Raw genomic sequence first — 22,837 nt, forward strand, 5'->3', positions numbered from 1 at the left:
ATCAAGTTGATTGTGGAGCTTTAATCCGCTGCTTCTGTGGCTGCTGGGAGAGATTTCCCTTTCTCTTCTTTGTTCTCACAGCTCACAGGAGCTCAGCTTTGGATTTGGCCCTGCCTCTGCGTGTAGGTCGCTGGAGGGCGTCTGTTTTTTGGCTCAGACAGGACGGGGTTAAAGGAGCCGCTGATTCGGGGCCTCCGGCTCACTCAGGCCGGGGGTTGGGGGATGGGGGAAGGAGGGGCACTGCGTGCGGGGCGGGCCTGCGGCGGCAGAGGCGGCGTGACGTTGCGGCAGAGGCCGGCGTGATGTTGCACCAGCCTGAGACCCGCCGTGCGTACTCCCGGGGAAGTTGTCCCTGGATCCCGGGAACCTGGCAGTGGTGGGCTGCACAGGCTCCGCGGAAGAGGGGTGTGGAGAGTGACCTGTGCTCGCACACAGGCCCCTTGGTGGCGGCAGCAGCAGCCTTAGCGTCTCCCGCCCGTCTCTGGGGTCCGCGGTTTTAGCCGCGGCTCGCGCCCGTCTCTGGAGTTCCTTTAAGCAGCGCTCTTAAACCCCTCTCCTCGCGCACCAGGAAACAAAGAGGGAAGAAAAAGTCTCTTGCCTCTTCGGCCGGTGCAGGCTTTTCCCCGAACTCCCTCCGGGCTAGTCGTGGTGCACTAACCCCTTCAGGCTATGTTCAAGCCGCCAACCCCAGTCCTCTCCCTGAGCTTCGTCCAAAACCAAAACCCGAGCCTCAGCTTGCAGCCCCGCCCGCCCCGGCGGGTGAGCAGACAAGCCACTCGGGCTGGTGAGTGCCGGTCAGCACCGATCGTCTGTGCAGGAATCTCCCCGCTTTGCCCTCCGCACCCGTCGCTGTGCACTACTCCGCGGTCCCGAAACTCCCCCCTCTGCCTCCCGCAGTCTCCGCGGAGGGGCTTCCTAGTGTGTGGAAACTTTTCCTCCTTCACAGCTCCCTCCCACTGGTGCAGGTGCCGTCCTTATTTTTTTGTCTCTGTTTTTTCTTTTGCCCTACCCCGTTACGTGGGGAGTTTCTTGCCTTTTGGGAGGTCTGAGGTCTTCTGCCAGCCTTCAGTAGGAGTTCTGTAGGAGTTGTTCCACGTGTGGATGTATTTCTGGTGTATCCGTGGGGAGGAAGGCGATCTCCGCGTCTTACTCTTCCGCCATCTTCAAGGTCCCCCCCCATGCTTTTCTTAAGTCACCTGCAGAAGAGATGACATTCTAATTGCACTCCTGAATTTTTTTGAACTATGAGTTTGTTAAGCACAGAAACGTTTTACTTAAAAAAAAAAAAAAAGCCCTAAATGTGTGTAATTTGACATTGTGACAGATTAATACATAGGCATTAGACCAGCGGTACAATTAGACAGCTTAAATGTGTCCTACATCTTAATGTCTATGTGACTTTAAGAAGTCATATTAAGTCTTCCTTTTTTAAAGGGTCTGTTGCCATTTTGCTGATTGATATAAATCAAAGTCTATCCAAGGATTTAAGTGGATTATGAGAAGGTTCATCACGATTACACATAATTCTAGAAAATTGGAATCTAGGGAATTAACTGTAAATTCAGAATGTCTCAAGGTAAGAAACTGTATTTACAGTAGACTTCCTGAAGTGGTTATTGAGGATGTGACTAACTCTTATTTGTTGAGTTAACTGAATTCTTTTTTTTTTTTTTTTGCGGTATGCGGGCCTCTCACTGTTGTGGCCTCTCCCGTTGTGGAGCACAGGCTGCGGACGCGCAGGCTCAACGGCCATGGCCCACGGGCCCAGCCGCTCTGTGGCATGTGGGATCTTCCCAGACAGGGGCATGAACCCGTGTCCCCTGCATTGGCAGGCGGACTCTCAACCACTGCGCCACCAGGGAAGCCCCTGAATTCCTTTTTCATGAGGATAAAATTTTAGTCTCTGAAGTACAATTTGAAATAACAGATAAAAATACAATTTAAAATTCACATGACATTGTGTGCATATTAAAATTATATTTTATATTAAATATCACATAATATATAGCTTACTCAGAAGTAGCCAGAAATACACAGATTTCTACATGATATGATTTAAACTATAGATTCAGTGTGATGCAGAATAAAATATTTATTTTACATAGGGACTTAGTACACACATATAAATATACATACACATACTTTTTAAAAACTACAACAAAATATTTACGAAATAATGTGAACATGGTGTAAACTGGTTATAACTTTGTAAGTGGGTTCAACCACCAACCAGAGGATCATGATTCTCTGTTTGAAAAGCACTGATGTAAATTGCCCATGATCCTACTCACTTAACATGTACCCATCAGGTTGCTATGAAAAGGCAAATAAGATTTATTGAACTAAGATAGGTAGGCATATTGCCTACAATAGTTCCTATTAAAAAACACCCACATTACAAGAATGAGAGAAGAGAGCTTTCTTCTTTTCATTTTCCATCACATAGAATACCTTTCCTTCATGACTCCATGCTTTGAAATTTTTCTTCTATGATACAAGCTGTGTATAAGTCCAAAATAAATTTTATTTCCCAAGTTTATTATTGAAAGATTCGTATAACTGCCAACCAGAGGTCCTGAAAACATTAAAATAACTATAAAATAGCTACCACCCATGACCAAAGAAGCTTAACAACTTAGTTCATATGCGTAGTCTTGTGACCACTAAGTATAGGCTTTTCCCCTTAGAATTTACTTTGCATCCACTGCTGCTTCCAGTGACCCCACTAGCCTGTCCCAGGCTGAGGATGAGGACTGCATTTTTTTCTGTAAAATATATCCATGGGTTATTTCAATCAATTCCATTGTTCTGTTGGAAAGTAAATCTCAACTAGAGATTATAGGACAGGCTCTGAAAGAGGGTAAGGAGAGTGAGTAGTAAAGAAATTCATTCAGATCTGCACATACTGAAACACTTCGCCTTCTGTTCTTGGCCAATTACATTGTGTTTGCAGTTAACATATGTCCTTATCCTCCATTTACCTGTGGCCATTGTGGAATTAGACAGAATCATCAGGGATGACATGCAATATGTCTCCCTACCTGTTTTATTTTTTAATTAATTAATTTATTTATTTATTTGGCTGTGTTGGGTCTTCGTTTCTGTGCGAGGGCTTCCTCCAGTTGCAGCGAGTGGGGTCACTCTTCATCACACTGCACGGGCCTCTCACTGTCATGGCCTCTTATTGAGGAGCACAGGCTCCAGACACGCAGGCTCAGTAGTTGTGGCTCATGGGCCCAGTTGCTCCGTGGCATGTGGGATCCTCCCAGACCAGGGCTCGAACCCATGTCCCCTGCATTGGCAGGCAGACTCTCAACCACTGCACCACCAGGGAAGCCCTCCCTACCTGTTTTTGATCCATCCATTCAAAAGGCACTTATTGAGCATGTGACTGGCTTGGTGCTAGCATCCCAAGTACACAGTTAAGTAACTTGTGAATCCTAGACACAGGGAGTTACATGTTACAGAAAAAGTCACATGAATGGGTAACAGATTTTAGTGCAATACATTAAATGCTGTGGTAGAGACAGGCATAGGATGAAGACTAGAGAGGCAAAAAGAAGTCAGAATTAGACAGCCTGGTTAGAAGAAATCTCAAAGTTGAAATGCTGAAACTGGATTTTGAAGGATTTGTGGGAGACAGATGACAAGGCAATGAATAGCAGAAGAAGCAACGCATTAGGATTATGAAAACATGGAACAGCAAGGGGCTTTCTAGTAATGACAACTACAGTAGGTCTGTTGAAGTGGCAAATGGGAGCATATAAGAATGGAAAGAGGTAGGCAGGATCCTGATCCTGAAGGAATTTCTGTGCAAAAATACGAAGTTGGAAACATATACCGAAATTTATAGAAGAGGGTTTTAAAGTAGGGAGAGACTTATTCTACTTACTGTTCTTAAAACTATCATAAGGATGCTTTTTAATTAGGCACTTTCCTGCTAATTACTAAGAGGGAACAGGACAAACAGACAAATGTGACACAAGTAATAAATATCAGGAAGTCAAAAGTGCCATAATAATCTGACAGTCATCATTAAGTTTGCACCCTGGTACCTGGCTCTCTTTCCTATATGTTATGCCAAATTCTCTTTCTTTTCTCTTCTTGGGAATCACACTACCCAAATTTTGAATGCCTTAAAGTGGATTCTCTGGTAATAATCCCAGAGACAGCTATCACTGAGGGACGGAGGAGGAAGATGTTATCACTCAGAAAGGAGAGCTGTTAGCACTTTGCTGGACTTTGTTGATTGGTCAGATACAAATAACTTGCACTATTAGATACTAGAATGTAACAAAATTTTCAAAAGTGTAAAACAAAAATTCCTGAGCAGATACTCAAAAATTAGGTAAACATGAATCAATGAAAACTTTGAAAATCAAAATTTTTCCACTCCATTTCCTTCAATGGATGAAATATGGGTAGAAAGGACCAAATATATGCTCTCTTACTCTGAGCAGAGAAGTGGTGAGAGTGTGTATCAGTTGCCATTGCAACTGTAACAAATTACTAGAAACTCAGTGTCTTAAAACAACAAAAATTTATTCTCTTACAGTTCTGTAAGTCAGAGGTCTGACCATGGGTCTCCAGGAGCTAAAATCAAAGTCTCAGCAGCACTGCCTTCCTTTCTGGAAGATTGAGGAGACAATCTGTTTCCTTGCCTTTTCCAGTCTCTGGAGCCTGTCCACATTCTTTGGTTTGTATCCTAGCCGCCTATAATCTCCCTATTATAAGGACAGTTTATTAGGAAAATTACCACCTGCAACCTTAATTTTCCTTTGCCCTGTGATCTAACATGTTCACAGGTTCTGGGGACTAGGATGTAGACATTTTAGGAGGGGAACCATCTTTCTGCCTACCACAGTAAGGTTGTGGGCTCAGTGAGGCGTTTACAGCGTCACAGGGAGTATTTGAAGTGCCTCTGAATCCATGGAGCATGAAAAGGTATAATGTAGGCATAAGAGGATCTCCAGAGCTTGCTTATCTGCTCATCACAGGCTCACAGGGAGATTCAACAGTGAGACTTAGCCACTCTCTGAAGAAATAGGAAGTAAATAAAGGGAAACATTTCAATGAGCAGCAAAAATCAATGAAGCAAACTGATCCAGTTTTGCTTCATTGATTTCCCCCACTTGAACTGCTCATTGAGTCCTGTCTGCTAGTCATCAGAGATCATTTCCTTCCTTTTCCTTTTATTTACCTGCTCAAAGCTCCCAAGCCCTTCAACACTCTTTTGGTCCTAATCGTGTTTGCCAATTTTAGTTTAACTGATCAACTTATTGACCAGAGTTAAGGAGCCAGCATTCCAACAGTTTTTAAACTCTCCCCATAAATATTGTTTCAGCTCCTACTAAAAAGCTTTCAGAGCCTCATCTCTCAAAAGTACTTCAGAACTCACGGTTTTTGTGAAACTTTCCTCAGTAAGGAACACAAAGGAGGAACTCTGTCTTTCTCCCGAATCATAATAGCTAATAGAATTCTGTTACAACACAGCTTCTTGTTACAGGAGTATTTTCAACTAGATAAGCTTTCTGTATGATAAATATTTCAATAGGTACTCCCATGCAAATAACTTGAGAATGTGTTTTTAAAATGGCCACATCATTAGAATAATTGTATAGTTTCTCAGGATCACTACATTGAAGGAGAAAATGAACAGGTGTTGTGATTTTGCCACATTTAGAAAAAATTAATAAAGTAATATCTTTAGTAAATCTAAATTGCTATGATTTTTCTCTGTACAAAAAATAATCATATTATGTTACAGTTCTATTTCATACATGATTTGAGCTTTAACATAGTCTATTTTAGATTTTCACACAAAATAATGCATTGAAAAAATACATAGAAAAAATTTATATCACATTATGGCTACTGTAGTGATTCTCTTTCTTTTTAAAACATTCCCAAATACTAAATTAATTTGTTTCAATGTTTAACATGTTCACATTAAATGTTTAGATATTTAATACCAGCTACTTATTATACAACCTATTTCGTAACTTCTCACTTTAAAAAATGTTTTATCATGAGGGAACCCTGCTACACTGTTGGTGGGAATGTAAATTGGTGCAGCCGCTATGGAAAACAGTATGGCAGTTCCTTAAAATCTAAAAATAGAACTACCATATGATCCAGTAATCCCACTCCTAAGCATGTATCTGTAAAAGAGGAAAACTCTAATTCAAAAAGATACATGCACGCCAATATTCACAGCAGCACTATTTACAATAGCCAAGACATGGAAGCAACCTAAATGTCCATCGACTGAGGAATGGATAAAGAAGATGTGAGATACACACACACACACACACACACACACACACACACATATATACACACACAATGAAATATTATTCAACTATAAAAAAGAATGAACTATTGACATTTGCAGCAACATGGATGGACCTAGATTCCATCAGCATTAATTCACCACTTACTGAGTGAAGTAAGTCAGATGGAGAAAGACAAATATTATATATCATTTACATGTGGAATCTAAAAAATAATACAAATGAATCTATATACAAAAGAGAAACAGACTCACAGACATAGAAAACAAACTTATGGTTACCCAAGAGGAAAGTAGAAGGGATAAATTAGGAGTATGGGATTAACAAATATACACCACTACATATAAAATAGATAAACCACAAATGTTTACTGTATAGCACAGGGAACCATATTCAATATCTTGTAATAACCTATACTATAAAAGAATTCAAATATATATATGTATAACTGAATCACTTTGCTATACACTTGAAACTAACACAATATTGTAAATCAACTGTACTTCAATTAAAAAATGCTTTATCATGGTTTATATGGGAGGAAAGAAGGTTTGAGAAAATATACTTTAATTGATTTTTCCAGTTTCCTTTTTTTCAGCTTTTTTATTTGTATAGAATTACATGTTATATGGAGAAGCAAAGATAAAATGGGCACTGCCTTCAAGACTACAATCCAAAGATAATATTCTTACAGTTAATAGAGCCTTTATGTATTATTTTAGAATAAATATCCATTCCTAAAGACAATGTTAATATTTCTTGAGGATATATATTTTACAATTTTTTAGCCAGTATTGAAAACATTGAAGATTTGAGATCATTACTGGAAAGTGACTCTAAGTTGATATTTGTCTCTTTTAGAAGCATTCACTTCACACTTTACTGTATGTAAAACCAATGTACAGCGGCTAACACATTTTATTAATTAAAAAAAAACTCTTCTGTATCATTATTGTTTTGTATAAAGTTCCTTAATGAAAAGAATTCACCTATTCATCTCCCTTCTCATGGTTAGTGAAGATCCAGCTGCTGGCAATTCAAGACACCGGTGTAAATGTTGGATGTAGATTCTAGGAAAGAAAATACATTTCAAGTTAGTGATCAGCAATCCGTAAAATCCACCCACAAGTATGAATCTGCTATTAATACAAAGCCTTATAACTTGTTGGGGGTTTTTAGATTTAGGCATTTAAATGAACTACGTACAATATTAACATAATCAAATCTAAATTATTTTCCTTACTTCTAAATACGTGTTTCAGAATTTGTTTTTTTGTTTGTTTATTTTAAATCATTCTGTCACTGTTTGAATGGCAATTTATTTACCACATGTAAATTTCTATATTTCAAGGATGAATGTTGATTTGTTAAATATTTCTTAACCAGTGATTTAAACTCAAATGAAAAAAGGTATCAGTATAAAAATGCACCCTTCTTTCTTCCATCCACCAGGATGCTGAAACCCTTACTCTGATATCTTGAACCCCACTGAAATTTTATGTGGATTTTATGGGAACATGCTTTATGGAGGGAGGCAATACTTAACACTTTTCATCAGATTATTAGTCTATGACACCCAAAGCAAATAATTTCTAATTTAAGGAAACCCAAGAGACCAGAAGAAAAATCATGAAAGCTTTGATTATTGCAGTGGAAAAATAAACATAAATGACCCACACAACCAGAATTTGGTCTATTTTCAGTGGGATGATCAACTGCTAACTTGTGTAATAGTGTCCCCAATGTCATTCTGGGTTTTATAAACTCTTCTGATCAATTTTGGAGCATCTTCTCATTTCCAGCATTTAATTCCTCTCCTTTCACTCTCCTCCCTTAATACTCCCTTAACCTCCACCACCTCTAATTTTGCATATGTGAATAGGGAAATCAAAGTGAAGCCCCAGCTCTGATGTGCATAAATAGATCACTCTCCAGCAGCCACCATATATTTTTCTGCTGTAGTGCAGTTTTCATGTACCAACCAGCAGAATCATGTTTGAGTTGATTCAGCAGGACTGCTTGAGACTTGGCTTGCAGTCTCCACTGTATATGCTAATACCACATTCAGAATGACAGTGGTCTAAGCCTCAGGGCAGTAAATGCTTCTTGAGATACATTCAATTGCTGTTTAACTGAGTTTAGCCTAAGGTACAGAGAAAAGTTGCTGATGCTTTCAAACCTGTTTAAACATTTTAATATTGTCTTGGCATGTCAGCCCGAACTAGAGCACTGTTAGGTGAAAAATGCAGTGAAATCCTGTAATTACAGGACCAAAATTTCCAGAGCTTTCTATGGAAGACCTCTGCTTGAACTACTGATTAAATGTGCTTACAGCCCTGAAAATGTTTATGCTTTCCATAATATTGGTCAGTTTGTTGCCCATGATAAGAAGACATAAAAGAAGTAGAATATATTTTTGCCATATCTCAGGGTGTTTTTTGATTTACTGCAGATAATATAGTATGTCCATGATCATGATCTCAGTGACTTATTGCTGCCTCAAGGAACTCTCCCCACCCCCTAAAGAGACAAAATCAAACAAACAAGCATAACTTATGAGCTTCAAACAACAAAGATTGATTACTTTTACACTTCTGTGGATTGACTATTGCTTCTTTTGCAAGTTTTGCCTGGATCACTCATGTGGCTGCATTCACTTGGGGGCTTCGCTGGGGGTAGGCTCCACTGGGCCAACTGAGGTAACTTAGTCTGTCTCTCAATAAATGTTTCATCTTCAAAGAGGCTAGATCACGCTTTCTGTCAGAATGGAGATGGCGTCTTCCAAGGGCAAAAGCAGAAGCTGCTAGGACTCTTGAGACCTCTCCTGGAAATTGTACAGTATCACTCCAGTTGTCAAAGCTAGCCCAGCTTCAAGGGCTGTGGAAATAGAATCTCGACAGTAGGGGCAGTGATGTCACACTCCAAAGGGTTGTGTATAGGAAGATGAGAGGAATGTCTGGCCTTATTTTGCAACTTAAAACAAGCACGTACATACATCATAAAGTCTGCATAGTTTGTATGCTAGATGGCTTTTATGTCTCATTGTTTTTGATCTCTGAACGGTGTACCGCATGTACAACCGCTTTTTGTTGTCTTTTCTTGATTTTCAACCTCTTAGTCTTAGCTTATTGCTAATTTTTAACATGTCATTAAAATGGAGCTCTTTTTTTTTTTTATGTTGTGGCCCATGCAGGCAAAGCAAGATAACAGCCCAACATCTTAGGGGCAAGTCTCTTTCAAATGAAAGTGATTAATTGTGAGGTTGATCTGTTTAGGTTGTAAAGATAATTGCAACTAATAGAGCATTTGCCCTTCAGTTTTGAGCAACTATAATGACACATTCTGAATAAATCTTCACTGCCAAAGTCTTAATAAAGAAGTGTTAAGGGGAACATCTGATATAGAGTAACCAGTGACCACTGTATTTTCCTAAGTAGGTGGTAGCTCTGGCATACTGCAGACTCTATCAGCATAAATCCATGAGTACTATTGGAAAAGAAACTCCAAATACATGCCCTTTTGACTGATGATTGTTACTAGGTCCACAGTAAGTTATCTGAAACCCTTGGAAACAAATAAATCTTAAAAATTAAATCTTTCATATATTAGAAAAGGTAATATCATGCATGTATATAATTTTAAAGATCAAAGAGTCTTAGACAGTGTCCTTAATTAAACACTGTTTCTCCCGGAAAACATATAAATATTCACACTATGTGAGATAAATAAAGGTGAAAAATAACCTTGTACTGAAAGTCAGGTTTGTTGTAAATTTATGGAAAAAAAAAAAGCTTTTGGTTTTCAAAGCTATTTTGAGGACTGAGTTGCAGATAAGGGATTGTGCACCTGAAGTTTCTAATATTTACTGAGGGCCCACTGTGTGTCAAGAATTATTACAAATACTTTACCTTTATTAACACATTAAATCTTCATAATAATCCTAAGAAGTTAATTCATTCTTATGCTCTTTATAAAGATGAGGAAATTTAAATGAATCAAGTAACTTGTTTAAATTTACATACTTATTAAGTGACAAAGTTAGGATTTGAGTTCAGGGATCCTGGTTATGGAGCCTTTTCCCTTAATACCCATTCATTCAGGGAAGACGGCAGAGAGGAAAAAAAAAAAACAAAACCTATACTTCTTTAAATCTCTCCAGGGGCTGTGACCTACTATTTACCTAAAATCTACAAGGCACCAGACACCATGATATAAACTTTATATACATTAACTCATTTATCCCCATAATACATGGGGAGTAGGTATTATTACTTCACATATGAGGAACTTGAGGCTCAAAGAAATTATATCCAAAGTCACACAATTTATACATAATGGGATCAGAATCACACTCAGCACTGCTGGGACTCCTAATCTCCTGTTCTTTTCACAAGTTCCACTCTGTCTTGAGAGAAGCACTCAGGAGAGGTATAATTGAGAGTGAAGTAAGGGTTGGTTGGATAAGCGATCTTTATTCTCTTCTAATTCAGTTGAATCAAGTGATTTCATGATAAATTAGAATACAATGTAGAAATCTTAACCCCCTTGTAGTAACGCTGGATAACACTTACTTGCAAAACTATAAATTTCCCCTTCTTCCAGAAAGTGTTGGGATATTTGGAGGATCACCTACTGCTTATTTGAGTCAGTGATTTCCATCTTCTCCATAATCTGTTATGTGCTTATCTTTAACTTCCCCTAATTCCCCAAATAGATCAAAGGCGGGGATCTTTAGGCCATTTATATAAAAAAGCCAAGTCTGACTCAGTACTCAATTTTTGGATCTCGCCCCCTCACACCTAAATTTTATTGCCTATAATAATAATGTTCCAGTAAAAGATTTATGTAATTATTTGTTCTCAGATTTATTATGTAAGGCAAAAGTAAATCATTTTCTGACAGCTATTTTAAAATAAAGCACTTGATTGAATCATTAGAATAAAAATGATATTTTCATTTGGACTAAAGAAAATGAAGGTAATGTTAAATTATTTGTTGGAAAATCAACAGTTTTATCTGCCTTTATTTGTTGTTCATCCTTTTGTAAAAGTTGTTTGTAGTCCACCAAATTCCACCAGAATTAGGTGTGTCTCTAGAAAAAGAAATCTTTGGATAACTGGAAGTCAAGACATATAAAGAGAGAAATAAGTACTTTAAAAAGGAATAAGGGAAAAGGTGCCTGTGTGTGATTTTTCTCCTCAAAAGAAGAGAATAGCACAATTTTTTATTTGCAAAATTGTGTCAAATAATGTTAAGAATGTGCTAAGTGCACAGGAAGGATGTGACTGTCTCGGAGTCTACACATTGATTAGCAATCCATTTATTTCATACGGTCAGATAATTATTTGTATATTAAACAAATAAGCAATTGATGCATATAGCTTTAAGTATCTGAGCTTAAAGCAAAACAAAACAAAAAAAAACTCTAGAAATATTTAAAAACTAATGCAACATATTCATGCTTCTTTTAGGAAATGTAAATATCCTTTTATCTTCAGCCCCAAGCCAAGGGTCTGGAATAGGAATGGGTGACCAGGATTCTGGCAGAATGCATAACGGAGTCCATCAAAATCTTTACTGGTGCAGAGCTGTCTTTAAGAGTCTTAACAATTCCAGTGCTCTCTTATAATAATACTTCTAAAGGCTTCTGAATTGTATAGGACAGCTTCTTGAAACATCAAATGCCTCCGTAAATCTGGGCTTTCCTTTTTATTTCTAATGATGCTACGTATTGTCTGTCGCTACTTGCTGAGGTCATTGCAGCAGTATCTTCTCACCACCCACTCATTTCCCTGCCTCTTAAGAGCAAATACATTTCTTTTCAGAGAAAGAACTTGACTTCTTAAGTGAGTTATAATTACCTCCACTTTAGGAAATGTATAGTTTTAAAAAGGTTGAATTATTATTTTTTTCATTAAGTAGTAAAATTTGTGTCTTTGTGGCATCTATTTCCTGTGCTCGTCAGATATGTTTTTTTTCTCTTTCTTTGGGGACTCTAGCTTTTTCTTATGGCTGTGGGTAGCAGTAATTGACCTCTAAATAACTTTGCTGTTACATTTTAAGAAGAAGCAATATGGTATTATGGAAAACACTAAAGTCAAAGTGAAAACACTAAAGTGAAAGTCAAAACACTTGTTCTTTGCCCTCAGCTCTTCCGTAGTCTGGACCCCTCAGTGTTTCCATCCTCCTCGCTGTTGGGTTGAGGTGATAAGTAAAAGAGATGAAATGTGGGGAAGTATTTTATGTGTTATACATTGTTTGATATTATGATGGCTGAAAACTGTCTACTTTCGAGAGGGAAATTAACTTTATGTCTAAGAAAGGACTTTAACTTTCTAAAGTTATGTAACGTTTCTAGTAAATAGCATAACTAGGTAAAAATGGAGAACTCTGCAAATGATGCTAAAGCAACAACAAGAGCTAATGAATACGATTTCTACTTCCAGTCCTTTCAAGATTTGATATGACTGAGTGCGTGTGTAGGGGGGAACCTCTAAGGAACTGAGTTGGTTATGGAAAATGCTGATAAAGAATACCATTATATTTTGATACAGAACATTTTACTTTTTTAATTGATTTACTCAATACCAAGTAAACAGAGTTCTGATTAACTATTTCCCATTTCCACTCAGGTCAAAATGAAAGGGAAGAGTACTAAACTAAAGCGCGAAATAATGTTCTTAGATATCACAAAACACTTTCTTTAGTGGAAGACTGAAAGACTAAGAAGGATTACTATTTATGGAAGATCTGCCTCTGTAATTCCACAACAAACAGGACATTTTAAGAGTATATCTTTTATAAAAGAGAGAAAAAAGTGCATTTGATGATTCTGTAAGACCCCACATAACTTTTGTCTTTTAAAAAACATATATATAATATCTACTTGAATAATTAAAATAAGAAAATACAGAAACACAGAAAAATACTATTCCACTCATGCCTTCCTTTAATAGATTGCATCATAACATAAATTGTGTTTGTTAATCATTAGCATTTCTTTGAGGATTCATTTGAGTCATCAAGATTGGAAGTTTTGATTGCTTGTGATGAATCTCTTATAGCCTTTCTTGATTATTTTCTAAATTTGATGATAAACACTGCAACATGTCTCAACCAATTAGTCTTGTCAACTACCACTGTGGTCCCCAATCAAGACTTTGACTTTGGAAATGGCAGGAGATTCTTATTAAAAGTCATGCTTGGGCTTCCCTGGTGGCGCAGTGGTTGGGAGTCCGCCTGCCGATGCAGGGGACACGGGTTCGTGCCCCGGTCCGGGAAGATACCACATGCCGCGGAGCGGCTGGGCCCGTGAGCCATGGCCGCTGAGCCTGCGCGTCCGGAGCCTGTGCTCCGCAACGGGAGAGGCCACAACAGTGAGAGGCCCGCGTGCCGCAAAAAAAAAAAAAAAAAAAAAAAAAGTAACAAAAGTCATGCTTATAACCCAGACTATGAAGTAAAGGCTGAGGGAATGGATTGAAGAGTATCTCACTCCTAGTTGACTGGAAATTGAGTCAATCTAAATGAATATATATTTTTTTATGAGCTACAGGGAGTTCAAGGTGCACAAGTTAAGTATAACAGGTGGGAAGAGATGTTAAAGTATTAAGGTAGCTCTATGAGCTATCCCTAAATGCATCTCAAACAAACGAAAAACAAGGTGCTATGAATTTCAAACAGGAAACACAAATTAATCCCCAAAGAGCAGCGACCTGTGTAAGTCATTGTGTAAGTAAATTATCACATTACGTGAGACTTAAGTAAATATAGAGAGATGATTGGAGACTATTCTGGGTCAGTTCTGCAGGGAATGACAACCACATTTGTAGAGATTTTTTCTATTTCAGTAGCAAAATTTCTGATTATTGTCTTGTGTCCTCGGTAGGCATAAGGAAAAAAGAAAAGCTTGAATTTATTTAAGCAGTGACAAAAAAAGGAATGTTTAGAGTAAAAAGTAGATCTGATCTCACACTTTGCATTTTTATAAGGTTTTCTTTCTTTCTTTCTTTTTTTTTTTTTTTTGGTTTGTTCAAAGAATTTAGGTCAGCTTCAAATAAGCAAAGTACCCCAAGACAAGAAATATTCCCAAAGAACTCAATTTGCTCATTTAAACTGACCAGATTACAAAAACCATTCACAAAATTTGTCAATAGTTTGATTTTTAAAATGCATCTAAAATTTGTGTTTGAGAGACAGAGGGAATTTAGCACAAAAAGATAAATAGAAAAGTGCTTTATTTTTTGATGATAAAATTAATAGGATCTGCTCACTTAAAAGTCAAATAGCAGCATATGCAACTACAATAAATAATTATCTTTGCAATTTACCTTTGGAAAAGAGAAAAGTAATTCTAGATTTCCTATGAAGAATAATGGGATTTCCTTGCTGAACTCTGAGCACACAGCATAAAAATCTCAGGTCACAGTGGTTCAAAAATCAATGAGTTGACAAATGTCAATATTTCAGTTATCCACCCATCACTATAGAAAAAAAATGGCATGCAGTATTGGACTGCCTTGATTTAAGAGTTTTGGCAGGATAAAAATTCTAAAAATATCTTTATACAAATAATAATAAAATAGGAATATCATTACAAACTACAGAGGATGTTGCATGGAGGCAAAAGCAGAGGGTTTAAATATATTGGATATAATTTAAATAACCCCCTATTCTATTTTAAACCAAGTCTACCCAGGATGCATATGCAAATCTCACTGATTTCATTGGTTGTGAATATATTTGCAGAGGTTAAATTTGTCAGTCTTTTAAGTCCCAAGCCTTGTAATAAAATGGTACTGAATGATATAAATTGGAGCATAGTCATATTAGTCATATTATGTTCTTTTTTTTTGGCAGTAAAAGAAACTGTAAAATCTATTAAATAAAACCCTAGAGGTAGTTTTCTTAGAATCTGTTGAGGTGAAGCAGGTTTTTCTCTCTCTCACTCTCTTTTTCAAACCAAAACAAAATTTGTTAAAAAAATATTTTTAATAGTAAGAAAATATATAACTGTTCTCCAAAGACAGACACATATAATGATATAACTTAGCTTTATAGAAATAGAAGACAGACATTTCCCACTCCATTAGGCAACATCATTAATTAAGAATACAAGCCATTTCATCAAAATTGTAGAAGTTTTGACTCGATTTACCCAATACATTGCATTTCATATAATATTTCCATTCAGCAAACACACTGGCAGATGTATTTCTATGTGAACGCTCAACGGACTATGCTACAGCACACATTAGGTCATTAACAAGGTGGGAGGCAGGAGCGTGTGGGCTAGAGTGGGGTAGGTGGTGATACTGCTAGTGTGCTCACACTTGGAACCCACTAGTACTTTGCTTTTTTACTTTTTAACCACATAATGTGCTGTCAATTTAGGTTCTACTTCTGAGTCACCCTGATGTTTTATAATGTATTTTTACTATAAGGTTTTGCATATCTGCATTCTATGAATAATGTAGAAGCAGGAAGGAATCCAATTGGCAAAGGTACACGATTTCTGGGATAAATTATAAATACAGAAAATTATCTTTTTGGATTCAATAACTTTCCTTATGCATGTGGAAAAATTTGTACCCATACAAATATACATGTGTACTTTATTTCTACTTGAGAATATGCACATGTACCTGTCCTGTAACACATGCATATATACCTGTCTGTTCTACACACTTAAATTTATCAGTTTGTCCATTCCTCTCTTTCTATAACATTTGGTGTTTTTGCAAAACCTTATCTTTATTGGATATGAAATAAAAACTGTTCTATCAGATGATGAACAGCAGGGTGTTGAAAAAAGGGAAATAATATGGTAAAGGAAATATAGATATGTAATATATTTATTATATAAATGTAATATATATATATATATATATATATATATATATATCCCCTACAATTTTATATAGGTCAGGAAAACCTATTGAGAAATGGCCAACTTTAATGGCTCCGTCTCCTTGAATTTCAGATTCAAGACCTCTTCCAGATGTAGCCCTAACTGGGAAGTGTACCCGTGAGTGTGATGAGTATGGCCACTCAGACTCCTGCTGGATGCCCGTCCGCACTTCTCCAGAGAGGAAGAAGAGCCAGCCCAAACTATCTACTTTCATGCCTGTTGATGAAAGAGGAAGCCAGGAAAAGCTGGCCAATGGCGAAGCCGCCATCATGGGCGACCGCAACAGAAACCTCCTGAACAAAAAGTTGACCTCATCCTATGAGACCTTCAGTGCAGCTAGTTTCAGCAAAAATGAGGAAGCCAACACTGAGGATATTCCCCTTACAAAAACGGGGGAATACAAGCCATCTCCTGTCAATACTCTCACTAGAAGAGAAGTTTACCTGTAGGCTATAAAGAAGCAACAGCAAAGTTTTTTTCATGTATGAGAAGGAGGATAAGGGGTGACAAACCTTACAAAACAAAACCTTGTAATCAAAAAGAGGGGGCTACCAAAGAGACAAAGCTTTGCCTGCCACTTCTGCCTCCAGATCGGGCCTTTAGTGAGTGATACTGTTTAGCCTGATTGTAATATACAATGTAGAAACCATCCTTGTTACTTGCATGTCTAACCCCCTCACTGATTCCCAACACTCGCTCTCTCTCTTCCCCAACCCCCTCCAGAAAACAAACAAACAAACAAAAAAGATGGTTGCAAGTTTCCTTCATGGTAACAAGCCTGATTAGCAGAACACAGCACACTCTCATTATCCCTAAACAGAAGTATGATTTTAGTCACTTTGATTTAGTTCGAATGTCATCCGGTTGATCAAAAGAAAGCAGATCAGGTGAAATATATTTCAGACGTGTGATCAGAAATGATTAATCACCATGGAAGGCAATCCCTCAAAAATGATAAGAGTCCTTCTAAAGGTACAGTCCTTACAGAGGGGAACTCTAGAAGCAGCATTTGGGGGAGGATCACAGCTTTAATATTGTAACAAAGGCTGAAAACTAAACAATACCTGGTTGGAGATTGCAGTCCCAAATTGGCATATGTTGTTTTTCTCAAGTCAGGAGCATCAATTTCAATCCCATACCTGTATTGAATATTCTTAGTATATACATAATCTTGACCACATGTATCAATTACACTAGTTATAAGTTGTAAAAAATTATAAATATATTTTTCAGAACAGCACCACTATTATCAACTAACTGGAACAATTATGTCATTACCAGGCAGAAGATCATGCAGCAGATCAGGGAAATCATGAAGTAGATTTGGTCTTGATGTGGAAATCCATTAAGTAACAAAAGTCACTGAACCCAGGCACGCACAGAAGCCCTCAAACACCAGTTTATTTTACATTTTCTCTATACCCAGAAAGCGTGCATTTTCTTTTAAAATGGATTTTCTTTGAAAGCTCAGAAAATGAAAAGTCAATGAGACATATTTTTGGTATTAAAATAGACAATTAGTTGAGGTTAAAGTTTAGTTTCAAAAATATTATCAGGGAAGATTTTACTTTTTAAAATCATATTTGTGGGTAGGTAGGGAAAGAAAGATACATCAGCATATAGTCTTTAAGTTCACTATAATCATTGTACAGTCAGGTTATGCTTGCTGGTCTTATCCACATTTCAAGTGACCAAGTGCAATTTTTACGTGTTCAGTGCACTCTTCCATGTTAACAAAAGTGCATTAATTTTCAATCCTGTGCAATGTGGCACATTTTGAGACTCACAACTTTGAAACAAGGTGACACCCTAAAAGACTTACTCACTAATGTGATTTGAATGTTATTTAACATAATCTCCTAAAACCAAGCCAGAGTAAACAAGAAAGAAATGAGTTCTGGGCAGTGACATGTCTCATGGTATACGCATCTCAAAGTTAGAAAATATGCAGTTTTTTTCAGTGTAATATAAAGAAACAGAATATGCAGGTTTTGAGTCACTTCCTCTCCAGAGGATAATTTAATACAATTGGAAATTGAGCTGAGACATTCAGAAAAAGTGACAATCCAGGGACAAACTAGGGGATAACGGGTGAAGAGAGCAAACAGTCTCATCGCTGAATGTTTGTAACCTGGTTAAGGCATAGCCTTGATGGCTCTGTAGTGAAATGTAGAAAATATGTAGCTCTGGATAGTTTCATGCTTTGCAATATTTCTCAGACTACAACATGAAGCAGCCTGGAATATAGGTTGTTAATTCACTATAGGTCATCAAATGCTTATCTTTGAAAACCACTTCTCTGTTTGGTGGGGTACTCTTTTGGGGTCATTTCCTTATGCTCTTTCTTAAATGGAGTTTTCATCTTGATGTTAGTTTATGTGTAATAGTTAGGATGAAAGAAGATATGTAATTGAAGAAACAAAAACATTGGACTAAAATATCAATAATTGAACATGTTTATGTTTGATTATTATTTACATTATGGAAAGATACAATTCTAGTACTTTGTTAGGAAACTGCATTAAAGCAGTCCTGCCTTGTATAATCTGTAAGTACCTATTAAGACAAAATGCTTCTAAAGATACTTATGAAATGTATACATATTTTTTCTTGCACGTTACAAAGGAAATATTCAATTGCATAACACGTGTGCAGCAAACATTTTAATGCATTTTTTTCTTTCTTTCATGAGACACTTGAAACATTAGATAGCTCATTTCACTCTATCTTAAAACCCTTCTGTTGTCTATAAAGCTAATACGGGTCATATGGGCTCTTTGGATTAATTGGATCCACATTCCCCAATGATGTCTGCACAACATTCAAGACAGCCATGTCATTGTCATTTAACTTGTGAGCCTCTTTAGAACTAAAATGGGTATGAAAGAATAAACTTCAGTGTACTGTATTTACAGTAATTCTAGTAGAATTAGCTATCATAACGTTTATTATTATAATGAGTTGGCATGATACAGAAATATATTTTGTGTTTGTATGACTTTTATTTTGAATAGGTTAAATTTGTGCCACTCCATATATAGAGTGCTTTTGAAAAAAATCAATAAAAAGAAACAAAAAAAGTAATAAATGAGTGAATGCAAAATAAGCAACTGTGCCTTTTATAACTGTTGTTATGGTAAAAAAACGGTTGTTGGGTTTGGACAATGAGGGGAAATGGGCTATTCTCACCTTTTTTGATCTTGTATATTTATCCATGTTTATTTTCTGAAAATAATAAATAATATATTAAAAATTTGCCTTCTGACAAACTCAGATAGTGGAACAGTCTTCAATATCATTCATTCATAAAACAAAATTTATATGGGCTGCTTAATTCTGTCTAGAAGGCTAAAACATTTATTGTAATAGTAACACAGAGATTATCAGGGGTGAAGTCAGTCCATTTTGCAAGATAAAATATTGATTTACAATTTGTATTTTTTCTTTTTTGTTGTTATTTTTCTTTTAACTGCTGTTTCACTTTGGTTGTACAGTATATAAACCATATTTGTTTTCTGTACACAAGAAGCTCAAGTGAATTTTGCATGCATTATACATTAGGACACATTTATAAATTGAGTGACTATATAAATTTATGTGTATTACAACATCTGTAGCTTCAGTCTAAAATCTAATGCTCATTCGGAACCTCCAGATATCATTATGGTTTCTGACTGGCCTGCTGCCTGAGTTTCAGAAAACAAGGGAGGCATTATTTTTATGGGAAGAAAACTAAGATGGTAATGAAGATGTCTGGCTGAAAGGCTACCCTAGGAAGCTGTCTTATAGGAAAATAAAACACAGAGACCAGAAGAAACTGCCAAGAATCAAACAGCTATCCTAAAACAGGCATGAGAAATCTGAAGATCTCAGTAGTTTTAGGTATATTGTATCAGTAATAAATATACAATGTGTCCTTAAGGAAAAAAAAAAAGAGTGAAGATGATCATGAGTATCATAAAGCTTGTTAGTTGTGACCTGGACAGAGGTATATATAACATCTGGAGGAAGGCATCATTTTTTCAGCTACCTAGGGTTTACTTTCAGACAATTTTTCCTACATTTTAAAGCACTTGCATTCAGTGTGGTACGATCCGTTTGTAATGTTAATCATTGACTATTGTTCTGCTACTTGGATGTTGATAGTGAAGCAGAGAACAATTTATCATCGTTTATTATGAGTCACTATGCACGCAACTATGCTAAACATGGCAAAATGTAAACACTCGTCCAGTCCAACTATTTATGAAATACTTTACATAATTTAATTTGCTTTTGTACAGTTTTATGTAAATAAATTGCTTGTCATTTTTGTCTCTGCAGATTAAAATATAACATGGTCAAATGGCTTCACACTTGTCAGTGTACTTCTCTGTTGACAGGTAATTCAATTTAGATTGGACGAGAAGTGAATGGATGTATGTACCAGTTTGATTTTAAATGGTATGATTTCTGCTAAATGAAGATGGAATAAGGAAGATGATGCTGCAGTAATTGTTGATTTAGAAGGCACTGGGCATAACTGTTTATTCCTTTGCCTTATAATGGAATAGACCTTGGATTCTTCAGTTTCATCAAAATAATTCCTGAGACATTTACCTAGCTGGCTTTGAAATCTTAAGTCTACAGTGGAAGAACTTCTCATCAGTAATATAAAAATTGATTTTTTTCAGGTGTTATCTAGAGACATTTTACATTTCAGATAAAATTAATTCAAAGTCAAAATGTATCTCTGTAAAGGAAATTTGGTTTTTAATCTAAAGTAATGATGAATACAAAAAGATACTAAAAAAAAAAACTTATATCATGTTAGATATAAAGAAACTTGAAGCAAAAATTAGAATTTTTACCTTACTCACTTTTTTTAGTTGAACTTTCTCTACTTTTTATATGTTTTCAATCATTTACTGTCTTTTTTGGTAAACTATTGCATTTACTCTTCTTTGTCAGATTATTACCCTAACTATAGTGGTTATGTTGTTTATTAAATTGCTATTTATTCAAACAAGCAACTTCTCTTCTCCAATCTACCTCAGAGACTTAGAAAAGGAAAGAAAATACTTTTTATATAAGCTAATAGATTGCAAGGAATGTTTGCCCCATCTCACAACAGTACTTCTAAAATCTACGGATGTGAAAAGTAGAAATTCTGAAGATGCTTGCCTTGAAGTTTCCCTACCATTTTTTTCCCTTTCTTGGTTGAAAATTCAAAATACTTTACATAGAATGACACATTCATTCTTAAATCAAATATATCTTTGTAAATTGATTTTGGCTGACAGCCCTCCTTCTCTAAAGAAGAAATTAAGGGTGAAGTATGATGAGAAAGTCTGCTGCAAGTTGTAATGAATAGAAGAAATATGTGCATTCATTTGGCTTTATGATCATCTAATGGTGAGACCCAAACTTCAGTACCTAAATCAGTAAAACATAAAATAAAATCACTACTTTTCTTTTAAATTCTCAATTTAGACTTAATAAATATATTTTACCCTGAGACTGCATCATTTGGTTAAAATATTTTTTAAAATCTCAAACATGTAAAAATACAGTGATACATTTTAGAAAGTAGATAGACATAAAGCAGGTCAACAAAAGTTGTGTGTATTGCTTCCAAGACTTAAGTTTGATTATTCTACCACCTCTGATTCCTTGAAGAGTTCCATCTAGTTACTTAGAAGCTTGACTTAGCACAACAGTATCTTACATATACAGCACACATTATGGTTTACAAATGTTTTTGTAAGGTTGATTGCAAAATTCCCATAATACCTGTGATATAAACTGAACAATCTATTAGAATAGCCATGTATGAAAGATTTTACTTGTATTAAATTATTCTTAGACTGAAAATAAATTGAACACAAAATTCTGCCAGTGTTAACATCTCTCTCCTAGCTTATTGAAAACATTTTTTATAATTTAACAGATGACAAGGAAAAGAAACTCTTCCCATTTACCTGAATAAAATAGGCATTTGTTAAATTGGGAATGGGAGCGGAGGGGACACTAATTACTCAGACTGGCAGGTAGTTATCTTCACTTGACATCACACAACATACTCTGGCAGTAATTGTAACTTGTATGGAATTTCTGGCAGCAAATTGTAAATCCTGAACACATCATAGCCTAATTTTCCCGCTGAATACCCTTGGCCTAATCTATCAGGCAATGAGGTTTTGGTGGACCTTGGCTGGATATCGAGTCATTCTAGGTTTAGGGACTTGAATGATCACAACCAAAAATCAGCACTATCAAAATTGATCAGATAATTTTGAATTCCCAAAATTTACTTTGGTTTCAACAGACTGATTTCATAAAGAAATCTGTTCACGAGTTTTGGTTTTGTAATTTTTTCTCTTTATATTTAACTTTTTTGTGTCCTCATCTCAGAGCCCTTTGCCATACTCTGAGAAGTTTATTTGTTCTGTGTTTTTCCTCTTTCAGAAGCAAAGCTAGTTTTCCCAGGAGGTGGCAGAATGTTAGGTAGCTAACCCAGGACTAGAGGATTTGCAACCCAATCAGCTTTATTTTAATGGAAATTTACAATATCACTCGAGTTCTTGGAAGTCAGAGTGAATAGGGACTAAACTTATATATGTTTATTTTTATACACAAATCTTTATCCCTACTTTAA

At 36.3% G+C, this 22,837-nt stretch overlaps 1 protein-coding gene across 3 annotated transcripts in view; it reads left to right on the forward strand.

The window, feature by feature from the left end:
• Positions 1–18,158, forward strand: part of PCDH7 (protocadherin 7) — a 410,607-nt gene extending 392,449 nt beyond the window's left edge. Inside the window, exon 3 of one of the 3 annotated variants that reach the window (XM_032632755.1) lies at positions 16,273–17,074. In XM_032632755.1, coding sequence (XP_032488646.1) covers positions 16,273–16,649 — 377 coding nt within the window. In that variant the 3' untranslated portion in view covers positions 16,650–17,074. Of the gene's footprint in view, positions 1–16,272 lie in introns of all 3 variants that reach the window. The other 2 variants (XM_032632757.1, XM_032632756.1) reach the window with 2 other exon arrangements.
• The last annotated feature ends 4,679 nt before the right edge of the window (positions 18,159–22,837 follow it).

This window comes from Phocoena sinus, chromosome 5 (genome assembly GCF_008692025.1).
Source record: "Phocoena sinus isolate mPhoSin1 chromosome 5, mPhoSin1.pri, whole genome shotgun sequence".
Classification (NCBI taxonomy): domain Eukaryota; kingdom Metazoa; phylum Chordata; class Mammalia; order Artiodactyla; family Phocoenidae; genus Phocoena; species Phocoena sinus.